This window comes from Chrysemys picta, chromosome 10, assembly GCF_011386835.1.
Source record: "Chrysemys picta bellii isolate R12L10 chromosome 10, ASM1138683v2, whole genome shotgun sequence".
NCBI classification, from domain to species: Eukaryota; Metazoa; Chordata; order Testudines; family Emydidae; genus Chrysemys; species Chrysemys picta.
In genome coordinates this window covers 82197074-82222155 of record NC_088800.1, presented here as the reverse complement: position 1 = coordinate 82222155, position 25082 = coordinate 82197074, and the positions used below count along the sequence as shown (strand labels likewise).

Sequence of the window (25082 nt, the reverse complement as noted above, 5' to 3'; positions counted from 1 at the left end):
GGAAGGAAGGTGTACGGCAAATCCAGCCATGCGGGCGAGGGAGCGCAAGCCCGAGTCAAGACGGTTCAGCAGCCAGCCACAGCTTCCCCTGGGGCTCAGCTGGGCTGCAGGGGCCGTAAAAACAGGACGAGTATGAGAAGCATTGAGATGTATCCTCTTCCCAGGAGGCCAAGGGGTGACAGGCGTAACATACTGTGGGCAGCAAAAGGAGGCTGTCGCTGGAAAATAGACCGTCGGGCCACCTGTCTGTCTGGGACTAGCTTCCGACTTGTGTCTGTCTAGTTCTCGGTCTGTGTATGTAAAGCAAGCCATATGTTGCGTGTCCTTACGTGCCTGTGTGTATGTACCTAGGGATGTGTATGTACACACCTGTAAGGTAAAGGCACAGTAGGCTTTGGCCTACGTCTGGGAAATGATCAGCAGTCTGGGAAGGGGCAGCTTGCTCACAGCCTGCCTATGGCACAGACAGAGCTGGCTCTGTGGGTGAATGTTAGATAATTATTGACTAGCTCCAAGGGCCGTATCAGGGCAACAGCTGCCAAGGGTTACGATAGTTTGGAGACTGTGTACCATTGCTACAGATCCTGCCCATACACTGCCACACCCCAGAAGGGGTTACGTGAACCCAAGGCCCAGCGCCGACCCCCACCCCCAAGCCAGTGGGGATTTGGATGCAAGCTGGTTTCTTTTCTTCTCCCCAGACCTCTTTCCCTTCCCCCTCGTAATGAGGCCCCCCCATCAATCTCTTGCTGCCTTAGATTATCTAATCCCCTGCTCTCCTCCCCTGCTGCCAGTCCTTTTGGAGCTGGCCCTCTGCCTGTGAAATCCCTGCACTAAGCACTTCCCTGGTCCCTGTTGAACATCGGCAATGGCGGCCTGCTGCCTGACTCGCTTCCTCACCCGGCCGCCCCGTTGCATGCAGCCCGGCTGGGATCTCCCTCAGCTGGGCCGGGCTGCAGAGATTCAGCAGACAGTCTCTCTGCCTCCCCCCTCACTATTCCCACAGCAGGAGCCCAGCCAGGGATGGGCGGAGGCGGGTCATGATACCTTCCCTCCAGCCATCTGAGCCGGGGCCCTAAGCACCACGCTCCCCCTTGCTACTACTCACCTTCAGCTAGTGTGGCACCCTACCCCTATCCAGCAGCCTCCCCGACCCTTCCTAGAGTTAGAATGCCTGGGGGGAGTGGGAGGATGTTGGGGTGCCTGTAGTAGGTGCTGGGGCAGCTGGCTGCTTGTGGGAGAGAGAGACAGCCGGATTGCCCCTCTCCTCCCCTTTCACTGCTCCCTACCCAGCCCCCCATGCCAGCAGGGGGAGAGGAGTTGGTGGCTAGCAGGAGGGGAGCGCCATTCCTCCCATTTGCTCCAGCACCTTAACAAAAAACTTCCTCCTGTGACCAGTGTCACTCGAGAAGCACCTCGTGACTTGGCAGCGGGGCTAGTGGGTCTTATGGAGGCAACATTCTCAGTGAGATCAATGGGCGCTGGGCCTGACCGAGGTGCAGTAGCGACTGCAGGGACTGGTGGTGATGATTTGTATGCAGCATACTCCGCTGTGAGAGGCTGATATTGACCGGGAGAGTGCCAGGCAGGCAGTGATTGATATTTAATGAGTTTATTGTAAGCAGGAGAGAAAGAGGTCTAGAATTCAGGACCAGCAAGTCCTGCACACAGCTGGCCTACCAAACACTGTTGCCCTTGTCCACGCTCTCCCCCGTTATTTCTGTGCCCTTGTTACATCTTGTGTTACATTAGTGTCTTCCTGTGTATTTGTGCAGCGCCTAACACAACATGGCCCCGATCCTGACTCGGGCTGCTGGGCTTCATTGTCATATAACTAATACTAAGTGTGAATGAGCTCTTAGGTATCTTTGCATACAGGTGACGCTGGTGGACTGGGGGTCAGGAGACCTGGATTCTAGCTTTATTTCTGCCACTGTTGCTGAATACCCTTGGGCTAGTCACTTCCTTCTCCGTGCCTTTGTTTCTCCACCTGTGACAGTGGGGATACAGATGCCACCCTTTATAAAGTTCTTTGAGATCTATAGACTAAAGACACTACTTAAGTGTTAAATATAATGGTGCTGTATATTTGCCAGCTAACTGCCCTGGAATGAAAAAAGAGGGAGGGAGATTGAATAAATAGGCTTTAAAAATAAAATGTGGTGGCTTTTTTTAAAAGCAGAACTATGTTGTGCCACAATGTGATTGTTAATGTGAAGGTAAAACTTCAAGATAAGCTAACGTATTCCTCCTGACACGATCACGGCCTCCATCAGATATAGCCACTGTATAAATAAAAGTGCTGTAATTTTATAATCCTGCGGCTCCTAACCTTTTGATGAGGCTTTCCAAAGACATAAAGTGGAACTCTCCTCCCCAGATTAAAAGCTTTGATTAAAAACAACTGGATCAGTTTGATCCCGTCTGTGTTCAGGACACTGGGCCAATTTCAACCCTGTTGTAATGGCTGAAAAGCCAGTGCACTGGAAGCTGGGAGGCATTTGGTCCATCAAATACAATCTGATGCCAGGTTAAAACTGAGTGGTGCTCCGCCCCTTCAAAGGCTAAACACAAGTACTTACGACATCGCATACAGAAAGGAGAGAGCAAGCTGGACTGAAAACCAAACCAGTTGGCGACAGCACTGAGATGGTCCTCGGTCTAATGATGAAAAGTTGGAGTTCGGTTTTTAATACTGTGGCTAGTTTAGTGAACCATGGGAAGATCAACTACTGCTGTGGACAGCCTGGTTCTCAGTGCCAGAGGGTACACGATCGCAGCTGACCTTTAATTGATGTCCATTCCCTTAGGGATCCTGGATGGACAAATTAACATCTAGACGTTTGTGGCATGTAGAAGGAAGAGGTTGGTTTGTTGAACAGATGCCAAAGCTGTTCCCTAATAAGACCTGCACTTCAACATGCTGATCGCAGACAATTCTCCCCGAGGGTGATGAGGCATTGGGGACGCTAAGCAGCATTCAGGATCATGTCCATTCTTTCTAATCCATGTGGTGTGTGAGCTCCGTAGTCTATAGCCTATTTGAGCTGTAACTAAAACTTGTGCACTGTGTATTTGTATGTTTCACGTCTGCCTAGGAACTTAAAAACATTTTGCTTATTTTTCCAGGCACCTTTCTTAATACAGGTATAAAACCAGCCTATGGGAAGCATGCACGTAAACCCACTTGGCTTTCTAATGTTTCTTGCAGAGGAGACTCATGGAGCAGCTTTTTAGGTAGCACTTGTAATGCCAACCTGAATGCCTTTTAAATAGGAGATGGTGCTTCATTAATTCTCATGTCAGCAAAATCTCAAGCAGAGCAGTCTAAATATTCCCCAGGGAAGGTGAGATTCTAACTCATGCGATTATTAGTCGATGTCAGGAAGCTGGGGGAGAGAAATGAGAACGGTTCACCTCTTGTATACCTTTCATGGTCTCTCTCTTCCCTCCCGCGTTTCCACCAAGTCAAACCTTCAGCAATAATTGATCGAGGTAATAAGACTGCTTTTGACATTTGGTCACAATCAGCTGACTGCAATATCATCAGAGAAACCATTTCTATGGAAAAACCAAGGGAGGCTTGCATTCTGCCTGATGGGGTAATTAATGAAGAGCTTGACGTTTTCCCACCCCAGCAATCCAGTGTTCTCCTCATCTAGGCTCTTCTGTAGATTCCTCCGTCTCCAAACTTTAGCAGCCCGAACAGTAAGTGTGTGCAGCGAACCTTCAGATGAAACACACGGTAGCCGGGAGACTATGACGGCATATTCTCCTTGGGTATTGGTAATACACACAAATGCATGTCTTTGATTGGACCGAAACCAAGCATGCAAATGACAAGCTGTCACTCTTTGTGCAGATGACTTAAAAATACTATAGCTAAAGGAAATTGGCCTAGACAGTGATTCGGCAAAGCTTTGAGCCCACGTGACTGGTGACTTTTCAGGAACTCTTGATGTGTTCCTACTGCACCGTTACATTAAAATACAGGCCTCATCATTGGTCAAAAAGAAATAGAAATGCAACAAAAAACATGGGACTCTCTCTTGTTGGTTTCACACCGGTGTCAGTGGGGTTACTCCTGATTTACGGCAGCAAACCCGAGAGCAGAATCTGGCCTGTTGTCCCCTCTGCACACCCCTGCATGCCACATTTAGCAGTGCATGAGTAGCATCTCCTCAAATGGCCATTGCCTGGGTTACTGCACTCAGCATGATGTTGCTGCATGTGTTTCCAAATGTCATCAAACTTTACCCTTGGATTGTCTTTGTATGTGTCTCAAAGTTAAAGTTCTTTCCCAACCATTAATTGGCTTAAAGAAGCTAGGGAACTCCAGTAGATTAGGAGTTTTCAAGAGCTTTTGCTGTCTCTCTGCCCACCTCACATTAAATATCTCCCAGACTTCCAAGCAACCAGCTAATCCTTCGTGTCACCTTCCCACCATGCAGAACAGCACTGCACATCTGCTGAGCATATCAGATCTATTGTGCATACTGTACATGGCACCTTCATGCTGTACAACATTTATACACATTGTACATCGTAGAGAGGATCCCATATACTATACCTATAGCTTATCATGTATATAGGGAAAGGTCTTTTTCAATAGTGGGACAAGAAGCACTCCTGTGCTGTAGCAATTTCCAGGTAGAGTATTTAACTCTGGACTCACACTTTATATTAAGATGCATTATATAAATAGTTGATAAAGGGTTAATAAATGATAATCAGCTCTTTTAATAAATTGCTAATCAGTTGTTATAGATTGTTATAGTCCAAAAGGTCAATAGATGATCATCTGTAGTACCTTTTACTGATGTACTTATAACCATCTATGGCACATACTATTCATGTCTGTCACATGCTCGTAAGAGCTATTAATCATTTATTAACAATAAATGTACCTTTAATATAAAGTTTGACCAATTTGGGTAAACCTTAGCCCTTCCTGCAAACTGATTTTGCACATTCCCCAAGAAGGCAGTTCCAAATTTCCACATGTGATCAACCTGAACGCGCAATGTGCTTCCATGCACAAACTTAAATACATATTTTTTTAATTTCAATTAATGCTTTTTATAGATATACTATAGGATTAGCCAAACTCAGCTATTCACAGCAAAGACCATCGCTCCAGTTCAACAACATGTATGGGATTTATACCCGTAATCAAAAACAAAACACACAGAAAAACAATTGTGTTTGCTTTTGTGTTGTTTTTCCACCTCCACGGGCATTAAAATTAAGTCTAGGTGACCTTGATAAAAAAAAAATGTTCAATGTGTCCCCATTCCACATTTAACCACCAAGAAAAAATAGTAGCTAAAGGATATGGGTGGATCCAGTTCCTTTGAACCAAATTATTTCCGTTTTTGCGTTCTGATTCTGGCATCATCCATATTACCAACAAATAATATTACAAGTGCCACTCCAGCTGGAAGATATTAGCAAGGATGGGAAGATGAGCTCCTGGAGCCTTCTGAGCGTAGTTGTTCCATATTTCCCTTCTTTTAAAATAAACTCTCTCCTGCTTTCAACTCTTGAGACATTTAAAACTAGATTGGGCAAAGCATTAACAAAAACACTGTCAGAAACAATCCCGCTCTGGCTTGGATATATGGCCTAATAGGTCCCTAGATTTGGCCCTGATTTAGTTATTTGTATTTTTATGCTTATTAACTTTGAAACAGAATCAATCGGAAAGACCACAGTCAAAATGGATTACTACACACACAGTAAGATTACTACACAATCACAGGGTTGTATCCAGAAACTAGTTACAGTGGCTGTGCTCAGGCTTGTTATGTGCAATAAGTTTCTCAGTTAAAAAAGTTCTTGACCGAAGGCACAGATATTAAGTTCACGTGGCCACAGTCCAGCTATTTTCCTGGTTACTCCCCTGTCCTGGTTCTTAAATTTCAAAAGAACCTTGCGCTGCATAATGTTAGAATTAATGTTTTAATCACGTTTCACTTATAGCATGTTTCCTTTGGGTGACCTTCACTCCTGGGCAGTGGGACTTGCGTGTCGTCCTGCACAGGGTGAATTTCACCCCATTGGAGGCATACAGCAGAAGATGTCACACCTCCAAGCACCTGTCTAGATACAAAAGAGAGAAGGAACTAACACTATTACAGTCTTTGAATCATGGCTGCTTTCTGTTTGCAAATCTGAGTTACTTACAACGAAGTCATTGTAGGGACATTGTACAGAACATTCCACCCTACCTCCTGGGGATAGTTACCCTTAACCTGGTCCCCTGTGCTAATAACCATCCACCAATATGTGTTCCTCAGCTGCCTCATCCATCCTTGCATTCCCGCATAGACCATGCCTAGCTGGTAAATCCCCTTTCTCGTCGAAGATGAGTCCTGGTTCCCATTCTCATTCCCATTGACCTGCAAGTTGTCTGACTCTAGCTGAGTGAGAAGTAGAGGTGCTCAGCCTGGTCCAGATAAAACAAAAACTGCCCTGGTTCTTTGCCCCAAACTGGAATTGAACCTGTTGTGGGTGTGAGGACTTTTTCTTCCTTAATTTCTGTTTCCAATCCTGCCTCTTGCACTCCCTGCTTCCAACCAGAGGGGGAAGTGCCTGGGATAATATGAGTGAGGAGGCTGGTCTCTGGTCTGACTAGAAGTGGTAAGTACAATGAAATCTTGCAAGAGAGAACCTGGCCTTCCAAGTTATCCAGGACAGTTCTGTGGGCCCAAGAAGCCTGGATTGTTTTGCTAAGGTATCTGATCCTTTTGGGTGCTTAGCTGAACTGAGTCTCCGAAGAGCCGTTGTCGCTAGTTGGGAGGCCTTTGTTCATTCTGTGTGAAGCTCGGTGTGTTGTGTCTGCTCAAAATTCTTTGGAAGCCTCTGATCCCGGTCGGTTCTTAGGAGCAGCCCGCCCAGTGCCCAATTGTGTGTAAAGACAACAGTCAGGAAAGGATGTTGCGTGATACCTGCCAGCATGCCTGACCCTGGTAGGAGGGAAACACGGTCATTGCCTTGCGTTTGCTTGTCTCTTTCTGCAGAAGCCCAGCGCAGACCCTACTATGCTGACTATTCCCCGACGCGGAGGTATATCCACACCCTCTGTACCAGCCACTATCTGGACCTGTTCATTACTTTCATCATTGGGGTCAATGTCATCACCATGTCAATGGAGCACTATAACCAGCCCAAGGTAAGAGCCATGTGCCCTCCTTGGAGTGCAATCAGACGGCGTGTCAGAGCAATTAAGGACCATATCCTGTTCCCTGAATATCATGGGAGTATGACCATTGATGTCAATGGTATCTGAATATGGCCCTAAGCAAAAACTGACACGAGAGCGTTCCCTGTTCTTTGAGATGCTTCTGAGGACATCAAGTATTTGGTACAATGAATTCATCAGCTGTAGCCCCATTTCCAGCTTTGATTAGGGCCAGCTGTACCGTACTGCCAGAAAAGAGTCACCTCTTGAAGCAAAAGGCTTGATTCTCCTCTCGTGTAAACGGGTGTAAATCAGGAGTAATGCCTTTGAAGTCAGTGGAGTTACACTTGCGTAGGGGTGAGATCAGAATCAGGCCCACACAGTATTAAATGAACTTTTGCCTCAAGAGTGATGAAAGAAAAATTGCCAAATAATTAGTCTCCTGATTTTAGCAATGTCCTATTGACATTTGCCATGTAGTTTTCCATTAGTGGGTGGAGTAAAATATGCCAATGTTTTAGAATATTCCATTAACTGATGTTAATATGCAATGAACGAGCTCAGGGTGGCTTTCTTTCCTCACTGAATTTGGAAAAAGAACAGGAGTACTTGTGGCACCTTAGAGACTAACAAATTTATTTGAGCATAAGCTTTTGTGGGCTACAGCCCACTTCTTCGGATGCATGTAGTGGAAAATACAGTAGGAAGATAGATATATACGCAGAGAACATGAAACAATGGGTGTTACCATACACACTATAAGGAGAGTGAATTTGGAGTAAATCAGTTCTGTTTACATGTAGTGCTTTTGCCTCAGACACCATAAAATCCCTTTCTCTTGATGAAGCCTTAGGCATATGTGGCAAGGCACCTCCTGTGTCTCATTGGCTTTCTCCCTCGGCCGGTAGGAGGACTGGAATAAACCCACCTGTCTCCAGAGGTTTTTCTCTTCACTCGGGTTGTTTTTTCCTTTATTTACCTGGTGGGCCTCAGAGTAGGCCCAAGAAGTTCTTTTAAGCAAAGCAAAAGATGAGACGCGATAAATCGATCCCCGTTAGATTGATTACTACCCGCCGATCTGGCGGGTAGTGTAGACGTGGCCTTAGTTTCTTTCCCTATAGAGAGGGGAGACAGCCTGTCTCTCATCTCTCCCCTCCCCTCTCTCACCAGAGGAGAGTTTTTTAAAAGTCACTGGCAGCCCATAACTGGCCTCCCGTGTCTCTAGTTAACCTGAGTTAACCCTTTTTCAGCTCCTAGGGCAGTGTTCCCCAAACATTTTTGTCTATGCCCCCCCCTTACCAAGTTGGTCGTTCCCCCAAAACCCCCACCCCAGGAGACACAGTCGGGAGCCAGGACCGGGGCCGACCCTGCACCTGTGGCCTTGGCTGGCAGTGGGGCCACAGTCGGAGCCAGGGACTGTGGCAAGGAGCAGGCCCGTGGTCGGGGTTGGGAGTAGGGTTGCCAATCCTCCAGAATTGTCCTGGAGTCTCCAGGAGTTTAAGATTCATCTGTAATTAAAGATTATGTCCTGTGATGAAACCTCCAGGAATACATCCAGCCAAAATTGGCAACCCTAGCTGGGAGCCAGGGGCCATGGCCGGGAGTAGGCCCATGGTCAGGGCCAGGAGCTGGGGGCTGTGGCTGGGAGCAGGGCCAGACCTGCAGCTGGGGACAGGGGTGGGGCCGGAGTGGAGCTGGAGGCAGAGCGGGGCTAGGTATTGCTCCCTCTCCCCTCCATCCCCCTGTGGGAGCTGGTCTGGGTCCCGCCGCACCTCCCAGAATGTTCCTCCATGGCCTCCTAGGGGGGCATGTCACATAGTCTGGGGACCAGTGTCCTAGGGAACAGGGCCTTCACCAGTCTAGGGCTGATGTATTTGCCCTTCACCACACTCCTAGGACTTGTCAGGACTGACTTTGTCACACATAAATCTTTTGGCTTGTCCATCTGTATTACAGGAACATTACATAGAATTATCCCTCACAGCTCTCCTGAGTCTGTGTTTGCTTTTTAATAATGTAAGGTTTGACATGTCACCTGAAAATGATTCTCTGGGAAGCTACGCCAAGATACACCAAGCCAGAGGGTTGTGTGTGTGTGTGTGTTTTATGCCACGTGTACTTTTCTGCTCCTGTAATTCCTTTACACCACAGCCTCTGTTTTATTTCTCCTGAATCCGATCTCACTTACACGTGTGTTACATGAGTGTAAATCAGTGGAGTTCTTCTGGGTGTACACCGGTGTACATGATACAAGAACTGGACCCAGAGCGAGAGAGATCTTAAGTTAAATAATAAATGGCCACATTATAAAAAACCAAGGTGTCTATTTTATTTTAGGCAATATAATTAGAATCAAAATAGAGCAAGGCAGGCGTTCAGAAATGCCAGCCCTATTACATCTGTACAACTTTCAGATCACATTTCCAAAAATCAACAGAAGTCTATCCCACGCATCGGGGGAGAGCAGTCACACAGATGTCAGTAGAATTTTGCCCTGAAATTAAGCCATCTCTGAAGTTCTGTGTTCCCCTGTCACCAAAGCAAATGAGCTTTTCTTTTCTCTAATATTTCCGTTGCCTTTTTGTTACCTATTGTGTCTGGTTTTGTTGTTCATTTTTCTGATTTGTAAGAAACCTATGGCCACATTTGACCAGAAAACAACCCCAGTCAGAAAAAAAAGCTCTTTTACTCCAGGGCACTCTATTTTAAGATTTGAGCAGTGTTTTTTTGCTATTGTTGGCCTCCAACTCCAATGAAATCCATTATAAACAGTCATCATCTTAGAGTATAAACACTCTGGATTCCTGACTTCCGAGAGTGGCTTTATAGAGGGAGCGAACATTACACCAAATATGGAGATACTTTGCCCATCACTGGAGATGTAACATTTCGAGAAGGCAAGATTTCATCTGTCTCCATTATTATTTATTTTGCTGAATGTATTAAACTAAGCTGAATTCCTAGGAATAGCCACACCGGAATAAAGCAGTGATCCATCTAGTCCAGTATTCTGTCTCTTATCATAGCCAGCTCTAGATATCTCAGAAGACGGTGTAAGATATTCATAATGCACCTTATAACAAAATTATAGTGAGTGGGAAAGGGGTTGAATTTCCTCTTGTTCCTCATGTATTCAGCAGTTTATGCCCTGAAGTCTGAGGATTGATAGATAGCCATTGTAATTTTTGGACTAGCTAGTATCACTGCTGATGATGTTCTTATTCAGCTCAACGTCCAGTTGTTTTTCAAGTTTTGCTATGGTATTTTGATGCAATAATATTTCATAGCAATGATTCCACCGGCTCATTCTACCTTGGGTTAAAAATAGAGGGCAGATCAACCCAAACAATGCAGATCTGGATCTTGAAAACTCCTAAAGACTGGGGGGTCTGGAGGCCTGGTTTTGGTTAGGGTCCATCTTTAGTTAAAATTTAACTATTTTTAAGCAGCATAGAAACTTGTCTTCTCAATTTCCATGTCAGAGTGATTCTTTTAGGGCCTGATTCTGATCTCACACTGGGGCAAATCAATAGTAACTCTTATGAAGTTATTGGCGTTATACTGATGTGAGTTGCAAATCAGGCCTTTAAAGTCTTATTCATTCATATGCAGAGCACCTGATTCTAAGTTTCCAAGCATCGGCTGCTTTATCCCTCCATTTGTGCTTGGCCCTTTCTTTTATCTCTACTTCTACCATCCTCCTACCTGCCAAGTGCTTTGTGGTGGGACAAAGGTAATGCAGCCTGTCTAGAACTAACAAGTGCCTTTCCTTTCAGTCCCTGGATGAAGCTCTGAAGTACTGCAACTACGTGTTCACCATCGTTTTTGTGTTTGAAGCTGTTCTGAAGTTGGTGGCATTTGGTTTTCGAAGATTCTTTAAAGACAGGTGAGATTATTTTCAACTCCTTTGTGTTTGGCCCAGGGTCTAAACCAGAAGCCAGGCAATTGAAGCATTGTGGTAAAAATAACATAGTTGGATACAAGAATCTCTCTGCTGACTAGCTACCGGAGATGTCTCGCAGGAGTCAAGACGTTAACAAAAATGATGATTGACACCACTGGTCACGCTTTGTAAAGGGAATAGGAAATGAATACAAAGGGTTTAAGTTTGTTCTTAGCCCCTTTCACTGACTCCACCAAAGAATGTATCACTACTTAGTTATGCTTGGCCTTGAGGTGACAGTCAAGCCACTACCCTTAATACATGCATGGAAAAGACTATTCTTAATAACCCAACGGCACCATTTCCTGCAGAACTGATGTCCTATCTAATCTAGACTAGTCCGTGGGCAGCCTGCAGGATGCTAGCTAAGTAAACCCACCAGCAATGGGCAAAGGAAGACGCCCTCAGCACTGTTGTTCTCTGACCGCAGCTACCCAGAAGCATAACTTCACATTTTGCTGCTCACTCGACCAGATACAAACGTATGTGACAGTGGGCTGCGATTTGGAGACCTGCTGAAGAGCCAGATATGTCAAAGAGCCTTATTTCATGCTCCACTTCACACAGATAGGTCAGATGCTGTTCCGTTTAGTCCTGGGAACAGTTTGTGTCCCTCGTTTATCCAGACGGCTGATACATGGTTCTAGGCTGCCATGAGCAAGCCTACTTATCAGGAAAACTCCTTAGGAAAGGAGCTTGATCTCTTTTAGCTCAAACAAGTATGAGTTTTTCAGTTGCACGTTGCTCTATTTCCGAGGAAGGTAGGGATACCAGGAACAGTGTCGCATAGTATGGTTCCAACTTTCCTCTCTAAACTTTGGGCCTGAGCTGGAGCAAATCAGTTGAAATAAATGGTGTTTTGCCAATTAACACCAGCTGAGGTTCCGTTCCATCAATCCTGGATCTGAGAGGGGATGGGGTTCTGGTCTTGCCCACAGTCCTTTCTATAGAATACAATGCCACTGTTACTGGGCATCATCCTAACAACTCTGTCCATGACGCTCCTTTGAAGTGTGTGTTTTTGTCTTTCCCACCTGTACCCTGCTAGGTGGAACCAGCTGGATCTGGCCATAGTTCTCCTCTCAATCATGGGCATCACGCTGGAGGAAATTGAAATGAATGCCGCGCTGCCTATCAATCCCACGATCATACGCATCATGCGGGTGCTACGCATAGCAAGAGGTAAGACTTGCCTTTCCAGCCTGGAGCCTCTTCAGCGACAATGCCTGATCTCCGGGGTGATTCCATAGAAGCCAGTAGGGTTGCGTCAGGGATGAATTCGGCCCATTGTTTCATTTCTAGGTCATTTGAGTTTGATTCAGACCTAGGGATGCTTCCGGGCTGCAGGGTTTTGATTCAAAACTGTAGCCTGATCATGGATAAATATTCCCAGTTATCACTTTGAGGGATGACAGGTTCTTGTCCCAAGATCTGGCCCAGTATTATTAAAATTATTATGTAGTTGGTACCCCCGATATGCACAGGTGCAACATGCACACTATAGAAACTTTTTTATATTTACAAATAAATAATTTATTAATACATTTAGCAAATAATTTATTAATACATTTACACACACTCTAACTCAGTAAGGTAGATGGAGATAATACAGAAAGTACATCGGAACATCCATACTCACACCATTCTTTGCAGAACAACTGAAATGTTAGCCATTATCTTCCTCATCCCCGTCACCCTCCTCATCTTCACCAGTGACCATCATTCTGGCCCCTCCCAAGGGCTCCATCTCTCTCTCCTACTGCCCCAGGTTGGGGTGCCACTTTTATAATATGTTATGCTGATGTTACCATGTCTAATGCATATTCAATAGGGGTTTCTCCCCTCTTCCTTATTTGTATTTCCTCCCCTTACCAATGTTAAGGTGTCCTTCTTCTATAGGTTAGTCTATTTATGATTTCACCCCATTATCATATACGTCAATTCATTGCCATGGCACTCTTGCAGTCGGATGTTTCGTCCAAAACCTGCCAGAAGCCGGTATTAGTTCATGTTCTGTGGTTGACTGATATCTTTATGGACAAAATTCCCCCCTACGCTCTACTTCCAATTCCCCCAAACTCACAAGTTACCTAAGTTTGTCTATGCCAAAGTTCATAGGCCTCAAGCCTCATGCTAACTGCTGAAGCCAATGACTTACAGGATACAAGCCTGTAGGTTCCTTGCATTGCTGCTGAATATAATAAAGCGGACTATAATGCAAAGCAGTGAATATAATAGAGGTAAGCTGGTGTACTGGGCTACAAAACCCAACATGCCCAGATTTCATGGCCCATCCCTAATTCAAACCCAGGGTCCTAGACCTCTTGTGGGAAAAGATCTGCAGTGGGAGCACACAAGAGGAAGAACTGGTAGATTTCCCCCATCCTAGTCTCCTCCTTAGAAGAGGGGGATCATACCAAAAGTGAGGCACCTTTCCTAGACTTCAGCTGCAATGGGGCAAGGAGGAGAATTGACTTTGAAGGTTACTGTCTGCTCCCATTCGCTTAGGAAAGGACACGAGGGAGTAGGCCCAGAAGTTCACCCATTCTGTTGTACATACCATGGAGGGGAATATACTTAGATCCCTGTCCCTGCATGCCGTACTTATAAACGTAGGGCCTGATCCTCCTCCTTAATGGGTGTAAATGTGGAGTCACTCCACTGACATTAATGAAGTGGCTAGAGAGAGAACTCAGCGTCTGTTCCACTCTTCTTCCTTGAATAGGTTTGTGGTGTTTACATAAAAAATGTTTCCCAGCCCTGGTGCTTCAGCTTTGTTTCTCGTTGTAGTGTTGAAACTGCTCAAAATGGCCACAGGGATGCGAGCTCTCTTGGACACAGTGGTGCAGGCGCTACCCCAGGTAAGTCCGGGGACTTGATCCACGCCAAACAGGTACAGAAGAGTTTGATTTCTCTTGTGGATTCAGTTTTTGTGCTGCACGTTGTAGGAGATGCTGGTCCTGGTGATAGTCTTCGTATTCTACATTGATACAAATGGTTCTGCTGAGAACCGCAGGCAAACATTCTGCCCTTGGAGACTGCAGGGTAGATCTTGCTCCCCAATGTTCTAGCCCCTTGCGTGCATGCAATCCCCAGGAGTTCTGGGCTTGGCGACAAAAGCAGAGTGTTGGCGTTAGAGGTCAACCGTGCAGATCTAAGAGCAAAATCTACCCCTCAATCTTTGTAAGCAAAGTTCTTATAAAATACAGAATTGGGGAGTCAAGGGTGGACCAGTGCTTCTCAACTGATGCATCACACCGGTTCGAGTGTAGGGCGCTGAACGTTTCATTACAATTACAAAAGAAAAGAAAATTTCCAGAATAACTGCAGGGCAACCAAAATCTTCCATGTTTGTGAGATCAGATGTTGTGGTTATCGTAGTACCTCTGCCCCTTTCATGTCTGCAAAAGGTCACCCAGACCCACCACTCTCTCCCCTACTCCCCACACCCCCATATCCTGGAAGGTCAAATTCTGCCAACTCTCAAAATGCACACCCCAATAATTACATAGGCTTAGCATCATTATCACTGATCATAGAATCATAGAATATCAGGGTTGGAAGGGACCTCAGGAGGTCATCTAGTCCAACCCCCTGCTCAAAGCAGGACCAATCTCCAACTAAATCATTCCAGCCAGGGCTTTGTCAAGCTGGGCCTTAAAAACCTCTAAGGATGGAGATTCCACCACCTCCCTAGGGAACCCATTCCAGTGCTTCACCACCCTCCTAGTGAAAAAGTTTTTCCTAATATCCAACCTAAACCTCCCCCACTGCAACTTGAGACCATTACTCCTTGTTCTGTCATCTGGTACCACTGAGAACAGTCTAGATCCATCCTCTTTGGAACCCCCCTTCAGGTAGTTGAAAGCAGCTATCAAATCCCCCCTCATTCTTCTCGATGCATGGTTTGCTCTTACTTCTGTCATAAATGGGAGAGGTCACAACTGTTTTTGACTTGGAATAAAGGGAGACAACCTGAAAAGACTGAGAGAGATTGGGGTCGACCGAGGAACCTGCTGATGAAAGCATTGGAGTTAAAGGACTCTAAATGTGCACTAGATTGACTGTCAATATATGATGATTTCCTTAAAATCCTGAGTTTCTTTATGGGAGAATCTCCGCTTTCATTTTTAAAAGAGCAAGCGTCTAGCTCTCATGGTTGTTGGGGGAAGCTTGAAAGCATGATCCCTAAAAGGTCAAAATCCAGAAGGCAAATAAAAAGAACCCAACATTTTGTGTTAGGGGTTTTTTTTAGTTTTTTTTTCCCCCAAAAAAATCTCATCTCATTTTTTTTTTTTTTTGGTCACCTGGCTCCTGATTTTTGAATGTCTGTGGTTGACAATCCTGCCAGTGCTGTAGAGGAAAGTGTGATTTTCCCCTGCCCTGTGCCTTGTGCTCTCATATACACCTGAGCAAAGTGGGTTTAAAATGCTCCCAGATCAGAATGACAGTGTCTTGCACCCACTTTATTACAGGCAGTAAGTGCTGGTACAAGCCTGTGGAGAACTGGGCCTGGGTAACTCATACAACTTTGTTAGGGCTTCTCTACACAGGGAAATTTACCAGTGGAACTATACCAGTGTAATGATGCTATTTATCTACTGTATCTACTCTGGTATAACATCCTATGTGCCTGCTGCTTTTAGAATAAGTGTGTCTACATGGGAGTTGTACCGGCTAGCTACAGAGGTTTAATTGTACTGGGATAGTAATAGAGGTATAATTGTACCGGCATCCGGTACCTTTCTCCATATAGACAAACCCCCAGCCTCTCCAACCTGAACTGAAAAACAGAAGTTTCTTTTTCTTGGAAAGCTCTGTTTATCCTTCACCGCTGCCTCAAAAGATGTTCTTAATCTAAGCCAACTGCTCTTTGGTATTCAGACTTTGCTTTCAACAATGGGCTTTGGCTGAGAGGAAAGCCTGGAATTTACAAACCCGACCCCTGCGTTGGCATTTCAAACAAGCAATTTATGTGTGTATATTCTTCTTCTTTTGAAAGCCCATGTGATTACAGAACTTTTTTTAAAAAAAACAAAAGGGGCGCTTGAGGCCGGGTTTTTTGCTTGTGACACGCAAACCAAATTTTGTGCTAATGTGAAATCCCTGGGAACCTTGCTGATAAAACCGCCACCTGTCATTAAAGTAAAAGTTGGGGAAAGGAGGAAGGGGACTTGGAAAATCTTTCTCCCCATCTTCAACCCTAGTAACGTTGCACTGCTTAAAGCTGCACCCAGGATCTGAAGCGCAAGGAGACATTTCTGACCCTAATGTATCCGTCTGCGTAACTCTTTTGCGCCTGCTTGTTAAACAACTAGAGAGGGGAATTCCATTTGTATGGGTGCTGCTGCGGCTTTTGAAGATGTCTGTCTTGGAGTTGGTTGAATTAGCCCTTTCCAGCACTCTCATGCAGTACTAATTACTATGAATTACCAAATGTTGGCATTACAATCGATTTCGTTTCCTTTTTCGAGGGTGATTTTTGTCCGTTTCCTATTCGTGTGTATTACTTGTCGGGAGAGCTGAGCTTGTTCTCCCCCTGCAGAACAAAGCACCCCTGAACTTTGGGGATGCTGGCCTTTGAATCCACGTTTCGTAGCTGGCCACTGAGACGGGGAGTCCTCAGAATCCAAAATGCATGGACTCAGCCTGTGCCAAAATCCACAATCCCGGTTCATTAATATTAATGAACGTCAGAATAAGTGAGCGGGGAAGAGAAATCCTGCTGCCGCCATAAAATACCTTTCTCCTCCCCTAGAACTTCCAGACTGAGCATCTAATGAAAACACTCCGCCTTAAAGCCAGGAAGAGTTCCCATCATGCACTGCTCTTAAAGTGGTAGTCTAGGAGAAGTGAGGCAAAGAAGCAGTGGTCAGGGGAAAGACCTTGAAAAGGTAGCGGTCCCTCACCCCTGCGCCCAATCACAGCCCTAATATTCATAATGGGTCAAACCCCCAGCAAACATTTTGGAGGTTCAATTCCAGATCCAACTCTGTGGCTTGGACCTGTCCTTGTCTGTCTGTTTTGTGGTGGTTTTACCTAAGGCATCATCTCTTTTTCAGTGATGAACCTGTGTTTTCCAATTTCACAGCTCAGTTGACCAATCAATAAAGATATCTAGTGACGTGGCCAAGGTCACCACAAAGACAATATCCATCTTTGCCCCGCTGCGCTATGAGCGTCCTAGGAGAAGAGGAATTTTTAAAAATGCAGAATGAGCAAATCATACAGTGGAGGAGAGTTAAAAAAAACCCAATGAAATAGCCTCATTGGCAGGGGAAGAATCCCTACTATGGACTTGCAGCTTTTACATATATAGAGCCAAATTCTGCTCCCAGGTATGCTAATGCAGATCCCAAAGCGACAGTGTTACTCCGGGTTAACGTGAGTTAAACTGACATCATTCACGAGACATTACTAACCAGAGCTCAAGTTTTCTATCATGATCATTTAGTGTGACCTCCTGCAGAAGCCAGGGCAAAGAACTTCACGACGCAGTATCTGCATCAAGCCCATAACTGCTGTCGGTGATATAACATCGCTTGTAGAAAGATATCTTAGTCTTGATTTATAGATTGAAAGTGATGGAGAATCCACCACATCCTTAGGTAACTTTTTCCCATGGAGAGTTAAATAACCTCATTGTTAAAAATGTGCACCTTATTTCGCTGAATGTGTCCTGCTTCTGTTTCCGTTGGATCTCATTATGCCTTTTTCTGCTAAATTAACGAGCTGTCTTCTGTCAGAAATCTCTTCCTTATGTAGGTATTTGTTGACTGTGGTCAAGCCACCTCTTAACCTGCTTTTGAATCAGCTAAATAGATTGAGTTTCTTATCTCGCACTGTGTGAGGCGGGTTCTCCAGAGCTTGAGTTCTTCTTGTAGCTTTTTTTCTGAACCCTTCCCAGTTTTTCCACATCCTTTTTCGAGTGTGGACGTCACCCCTGTACACCCCCTCCCAGTAATGATGTCACTAATACCGTATACAGAGGTAATACCACTGCCCTACTCCTGCTTTGAAATTCCCCTGAGTATATATGCAAAGATTGCTTTTGCCCTCTTAGCTACAGCATCACACTGGGAATTCACATTCACCTCAATTCCTTTTCAGAATCACTGCTTTCCAGGCTACAATAACCCATCTTATAAGTGTGACCTACATTCTGTGTTCCTAGATGTATGACCTTGCATTTTGGCTGTGTTAAAACCCATGTTGTTTGAGTGAGCCCAGCTTACCCAGGTCAGTCTGTATAACTGTTCTCATATAAATCGCCGGTCAGAAAGCATTTGCAATCAGTTGCCAGCGTTGCTCCTGATGGAGGAGGCAAAACGAAATTCAGCCCTAGCAGTGCTGTCGGTAGCACAATGTGGGGCCTTTGCTGTCAAAAACACAAACAGAAACAGCTGACAAATACATAGGGCGCAACGGATGCCATTTTTACATACTCACTTTTCGGGCCATAACCACAATTTACTAAATACCATTAATGTCTACTGTGGAAGTGAGACATTTGCAGAAACATGAGGCACAATAGCGCAGCTAAAGGAGATCATTTGTTGCAAGCTGAACTGTTTGATTTTCCTTTGTATCCCCCACGGTGGGTTAGATTCTGCTCAGTCACACAACTCTAATTCCGTTGGAGCGACTCTAGATTTTCACTTCTGTGGCTGAGAGCAAAATCTGGTCCAATCTGTCTAGAAGATCTGGGTTCTTTTTTTTACTTCATCTGTGGAATGCACATTAATTAAACCCAGGATTGGACAACATACCCCCTTCTTCTCTTCAAAGCTTGGAACTCCGTACAACAGAGATTCTGTGCCAAGAAAAATGTGAAGAACTCCCTGTTCCATGCTTCTTTCTGCTGAAGGACATAGGCTACAGTTTGCTGCTGTCTGGGAGTTTAACTCTTCTAGGGGCAGCAGCTCCCATGGTGATTTCGGGTGCAGCTTTTAAAGGCATTACTACTGTTGTCTAAAGGGGATTATATGATCTAAACAATAGTCGAGTGTTACCATACCCTGGAAATATACGGCAATCGTAAAGGCCCAGAGAAGGGGAACAAAAATGGCTTGAGGGTGGGACCTGCAGCTGACAACAGCTGGGAGAGGTTAAATACTCAGTGCTGATGTGGAGCCCCATTGAAGTCAATGGAGTTGTTCCTAAGTCAGGTCCATGCTTGGCCCTTAAATTTGTTTAGCCAATAAAAAAAAGGGGGGGAAGTCTTGACTGAATTATTCCAAATGATACAGGCTGCAGTGAAAAATGACCAGTCCCTCTTTTTTAATCCTGTCCCATAATAGGGGAACAAAGGGGCTCTTTTGCACCTCAGGCCATTATTGGCCACCCATTCTGAAAAGAACTGTTGGCTTATTGGCACTAGACGAGATCAGTGGTTAGCTCCCCGCCGGAAGGAAAGAAAAGTGAGAAGAAAAAGAAAGAAGGAAAAGTCGGGGGTGGGGGGACAGGGAAGGGAAGCAAAAATGTAAGCGAGTCTAGAACTGGGCCAAGAGACGTTGGCGGAGCAATGCTTGGGCGGGCGTTGGTGGAACAATGCAATGCAGTTGACTGCCCTGAAGTAATCGTGTAGATACGCAGAGCACTGCAGCCTCCCAGGCTGTCGATCTGGCACCTTCGCCTAGGACTTTGCGTAAATTAGCCAGCATTTCCCTAATTCCGGAGTTATTGCTTTGCATGGCGGGAGCTGGCAGGAAAAGATCAGGACCCATTGTCCTGGGAAAGGATTGTCAGAGGCTTGGCTTTGTGAGACATTGCTCGTCACAGGCATCCTGGGGTGCCCCTGGGCGTTGTCTGCAAGAACAGCTGAAATGCCAAGGGGTGGGCTGGCAGGGTGGAAATAATTGAGTCAGAGCAGCGAGAGGTCCTGGAGGTGCTGAAGCAGGTTTCAGGAGCAGGAGAGAGGAGGCCCTTGAACGCCTCTCACGGAACCAACCGGCAGAGGGTGGAGAGGAGGAGGTCAGTCACAATGCTCTGTAGGGCTTGGTTTTGACTCTATGTCCTGTCAGCTGTGGGCCGGGAGATAGCATCCTGTTCTAATAACAATCATATTCGCACTTCTGGAGCACTTTCCATCTGAGTCTCTCAAAGTGCTTGGCCCAGGAAGGTACGTACCAGTCACCCTGTTAGATACAGAGGGGGAACTGACACACAACGGGCCTAATCCACAGCCCATTGAAGACATCATGAGACCACCCTTTGACGTCACTGGGCTTTGGATCAGGCCCAGAGAGAGGTTATAAGACCCACTTGCTCCAGGTTCACACAGCAAGTCAGTGGCCTCGGAGGGAGCAGAATACGGGCATGAGTCTCAGCCTCGACATCCTTTCACCAACAGGGTGGGCCCAGCTCAGAGGAGACAACGCTGCCACCTCAGCATAGCCTCTGCACTGCCTGGGAGGCACTGGGCCTCCCCATGGCTCCCAGTGCAGGGCTGCACCTTCAGGGCACAGCTGAGCCTTTAATGAAAACAGCCTCCGAAAACTCCTGTGAGGTAGCGCGCAGCTGTATCCTCGTTCTGTGGGTGGGGAAACCGAGGCACGCAGCGGTTTAAGGTCATCAAAAGGTCTATGGCACCGCTGGGAACCCAGAACCCTGATCCCCAGCCCACTGGTGCTTAGCTACCACAGCAACTAGATTTGATTAAATCGAATAGCTGGAACCAAAAGACGCCCCTCACTGCAGTAGTAAGGACGGTGATGTCCTGAGTAGCCAAAGCAGAGCGAGGCTCCAAGCCATCCATCCCAGTGCATGCTAAGCCCATGCCATTGGGGGATGTACTCAGTTCTATGGAGTCCTCCTGGATGTTCTCAGGAAAGCTGCTGGATTTCCCCCTCGCAGCTCACCCTTAGCGTGTTAGTTCAAGGCTCCCAGTGGTTGGAGATACAAATGGGAGGCGAATAGGGTGTCAAGTGACCTGCCAGAGCCATCCGTGCTTGGGTCTCCCTTGACTGTGTGGAACAGCAGCATCCCGCTCCCTGTCCTCCAGCCCCACGCTGGGGAAGGGACCAGCCAGGGGGATGTGTGCGCTCTGCGGACTGTCCCCCATAGCCCCATGGGGAATCCACTGAAAAGGCCAGGCAAGTTTAGGCTGAATTACCCTGTCTGGGAGCCTCTCTGTGCCCAGCAAAGTCCCTCTCCGAGATGTTCCCCAGCTAGGGAGGTGGGACCAGGCTGCTGGGGAGAGAGAGTCCGGGGGGAGAACAGATGGCCCTCTCCTGCCCCTGATCTGCGGGCTCTGTGGCTGCATCCCCCGTTTGTTTCAGAGGGAGCAGCTCCACAAGACAGCCTCCTGGGGCTTCCCATCCCCGGGCTCCTCCCCACCCTGACTGCTCCCTGGCAGCGCGTGGCCTCTGCCCGTTGACATTGGAGCCGCAGCGAATGACTAATGACGCACTGGCTGCCAGCGGGGGCAGACGGGTGGGTTATTTGTTGCTTTTTTACACTGGGTTCAGACAGGCCCAGCACAGGTCAGGGGGAGGCCGGCGGATAAACAGAGCCTGTGCTGAACTGCCAGGGCAGAACCGCCTTCAGTAACCCTGCCTCAGGTCGCTGGCTGCCAGGCCAATGATTGCTGGCTGTTGTTAGAAGATTAGCTGGATCACGAGTGTCTGTTGCTCCTGGAGAGCCCAGTGAAGGCATCCCAGGCCCTTCCTGCTGTAGAAGAGTTTCTGGACGCGATCTCACCTGCCTTGTTCATCACAACAACATATTTAGCCCTTCTCTAGTGCCTGTCCTCTCTGGCTCTCCCGAGTGCCAGGCTGACCTCAATGACCTCCCGACAAAGGGACTGTAGACGGGTATGTTTAGTTACAGAGGTGAAATGACTCACCCAAGGCCATGTACACAGTGCCCCTCCTATGCTGTTCTGCAGTTTTCTTTGGCCAACTTCCCCCCTCCCTCGCTCCCCCACCTCCTCAGCTGGAATGGGCCTCTGATTTCTTCTTCAGACTTCAGCATCTGCAGGGGCAATGGATCCCCGAAGCCCTCTCTTTCCAATAGCTTGAGGCACGCTCCTGTTTAACACAGCGCCGTGACGTAACCCACAGACAAGCTCAGGAGTAAGGGGAGAGCTGCTGAGTTCATTGCTCACCATGCGCAGCCATCAGCCAGACACATCTCTGCACGTCGGGAAGGCTGCGCAGCCACATCAGGCAGTTTTTACTGGCAAAGTCTCGGCTGGAGTCGAGCCGTTTCTTGGCTCTCCTCTTTTGCGAGCCGGGTGTCGTCGGGGTAGTGAAGCCAGGGCTCGCTGTTAGAGATAATATCCACACATGTCATCTTCAAAGCTCATAAACTGGTGACCACAAAACATGACTTGGCTAATTGTGCTGGAATTACGCTGGGAGATTTTCCGAGCTGCAGTTCTGGTGTTTGTGAGGAACACTGTTATTCATCTTTCCATTGACACATCACTGAAGCTACGGGCCGATATGTATATGGAGGGGTAGGATACCAAGATGGGGACTACCAGTAGGCTATCTTGGGGCAGGTCTTCACTACGGGGGGGGGGGGTCGATTTAAGATACGCAAATTTAGCTACGCGAATAGCGTAGCTGAATTCGACCTATCGGAGCCGACTTACCCCGCTGTGAGGACGGCGGCAAAATCGACCTCCGCAGCTCCCCGTCGACGGCGCTTACTCCCACCTCCGCTGGTGGAGTAAGAGCGTCGATTCGGGGATCGATTGTCGCGTCCCGACGAGATGCGATAATTCGATCCCCGAGAGATCGATTTCTACCCGCCGATTCAGGCGGGTAATGTAGACCTAGCCTTGGATTTGTAACCCTCTTCCTTATTCCCCTTCCCTACCTCTGCTTTGTTTTCCGTCATCACATCATGTCTCTACTTAGACTGTGAGCTGAGTAAGCCAGGGGCTGCCTCTTTTGCCTGTTTTGTGGTACCTAGCACACTTTTAAGCACCATAATTAATAACAGCAGCAGAGCCGTGAAAAATGATTGAGAATCTGCCACCTTATAACCGATATATAAAATATAAAACATCCTATATATAAAACCGACCTAGGAAATACAGAACAATTTTTAAGGCTTCGTGTGCATTAAGATTCAGGGTAGTTCCTACTAAGTCACACTTACAGATGGGTTCAGTGAGCTCCAGAAAGCCCAGAGGGAACTTGCAATGGAAGATCTTGTGGGGAAGCCCCAAGAACAGCCAAGCTCAGGTAGGAATCCTTTTGAGTCTGAGTTGCCAGTTAAACCCGTGAACAGGACAGGTATAAGTTTGGACACCGATTCAGGGTCTGTGTTTCTTCTTGAGGAAGAGATAGGGACCCTGCCCATTCTCAGTTGGCAATGAAATCCAAAGCTGGATTCACAGACTGCTTGCTTAGGCTGGGGGCCCTGGTTTTTTATTTTCCATTAGAAGAAACGCTGCAAATGAGATTTAACCCGGAGGGTTTTACCCATTGGCTGGTGATTTAACCCACTGATTGCAATAACAGGACACAGCCAGGAAACATTAAAGGTCACTGTTGACCCTCCCCTGGGGTCAGAGGGAGCTTTTGAAATAAGCCAGGTGCCTGCATAGGAATTGAGGCGCCTCACTTCAGTGTCTTATTTTTGAAACTCTGGCCCTTAATCACCATAAAATAAACGTTATCAAACCACGAAAGGGCTGAAAATCCAAACCAAGGCCCCGATTCAGCCCAGCACTTCAGCACATGCTGAACCAAAAGCACATGCTTAAGTCCCATTCTGTGCTTGGTGGAATTGGGCCCTAAAGCAGCACACTGAGCAGGTGGGGGTAGGAGGGTCCTACGCAGACACCGACAGTAGCTAAGACACAAAACACCTGTGGGTGGGGGTGGCTGAAGTGGACAAAACCACCTGAAAGAGAGAGGGTACCTGGAAGGCTTCTTGATTAACCACTGGCCATTTTGTTTCCCTTTTTTTTTTTTTTTTTTTTGCTTGTATTTAAAATGTAATGGAGCAATTATGGTTGTGACCTCAACTTGCCTGACCCTTGTTCTGCTTTCTTCTTATGTAGGTAGGGAACCTTGGCCTACTTTTTATGCTCCTGTTTTTTATCTATGCTGCCCTGGGAGTGGAGCTGTTTGGAAAGCTAGGTGAGTAATGTGCTTGACACTGTTTATTTCATCCAGTCGATATTTATTTGTCTCTCTCCGTTTCCTTTGTTTTCTCCCTCTCTCTCTCTCTGGTCCTTTATGGCTCTGTAGCTCTGAAGATTAAAGCTTTCTCTTGATCTTGGGGTCACAGCTGACACATGAGGATGTAACACAGACCCTTTCCACACCACACATACACACACGCAGAGAGTTCTGACCCTGCTTCCAGCTGCAGAGGAACTGTTTACTGCCTAAATATAATAATCTCGCAGGGATATAGTCACTAAGGCGGAAGTTCGCTGCTTACAGAGTTGGCTTAGAACCAGGTTTATGTTGGAGTAGCACCACAGTGAACCTCTCGCTCTTCAGATCTTCCGCTGCCCTTAATTATTTCCTTTTCCGATAGGTTTTAGGATTCTGTCTTGTTTATAGATTGTTCTCTAAGAGCCATTTCCCCCTTTCTCAGTCATCACAAAGCATCAGCCGTCTTAGCGACTTACACCACCGACATCGTTTATTTACCCTGCTCAAGGGAGGTCTCTGACACTGCAGAAGAAATGGCTAACTAGTCACATACGTGCTGCCGTCCAGAAGAAGAGCAGGAGGCGTTAGACAGGAAAGGCAGCATAGTCCTGCTTTGCTCCCAGCTTCCTGGGAAGAGAGAATACCCCCCTTCGCTCTCCTGTCGGTGACTTCCCCGTTCCTGACCAGCTCTTGTTGTAGGGTGGCCAGATGTCCCTATTTTATAGGGACAATCCCGATATTTGGGGCTTTTTCTTATATAGGCTCCTATTACCCCCCACCCTCTGTCCTGATTTTTCACACTTGCTGTCTGCTCACCCTATCTTGTTGACCA

The 25082-nt window shown here is 46.7% G+C and overlaps 1 protein-coding gene across 3 annotated transcripts in view; it reads left to right on the top strand.

The window, feature by feature from the left end:
- CACNA1H (calcium voltage-gated channel subunit alpha1 H) overlaps window positions 1-25082 on the top strand; it is a 457965-nt gene that overhangs the window by 410722 nt on the left and 22161 nt on the right. For all 3 annotated transcript variants that reach the window (XM_008164759.4, XM_042853069.2, XM_042853068.2), the window contains exons 26-30: window positions 7023-7174; window positions 10960-11069; window positions 12175-12308; window positions 13917-13987; window positions 24148-24226. In XM_008164759.4, coding sequence (XP_008162981.2) covers window positions 7023-7174; window positions 10960-11069; window positions 12175-12308; window positions 13917-13987; window positions 24148-24226 — 546 coding nt within the window. The remainder of the gene's footprint in view (window positions 1-7022; window positions 7175-10959; window positions 11070-12174; window positions 12309-13916; window positions 13988-24147; window positions 24227-25082) is intronic.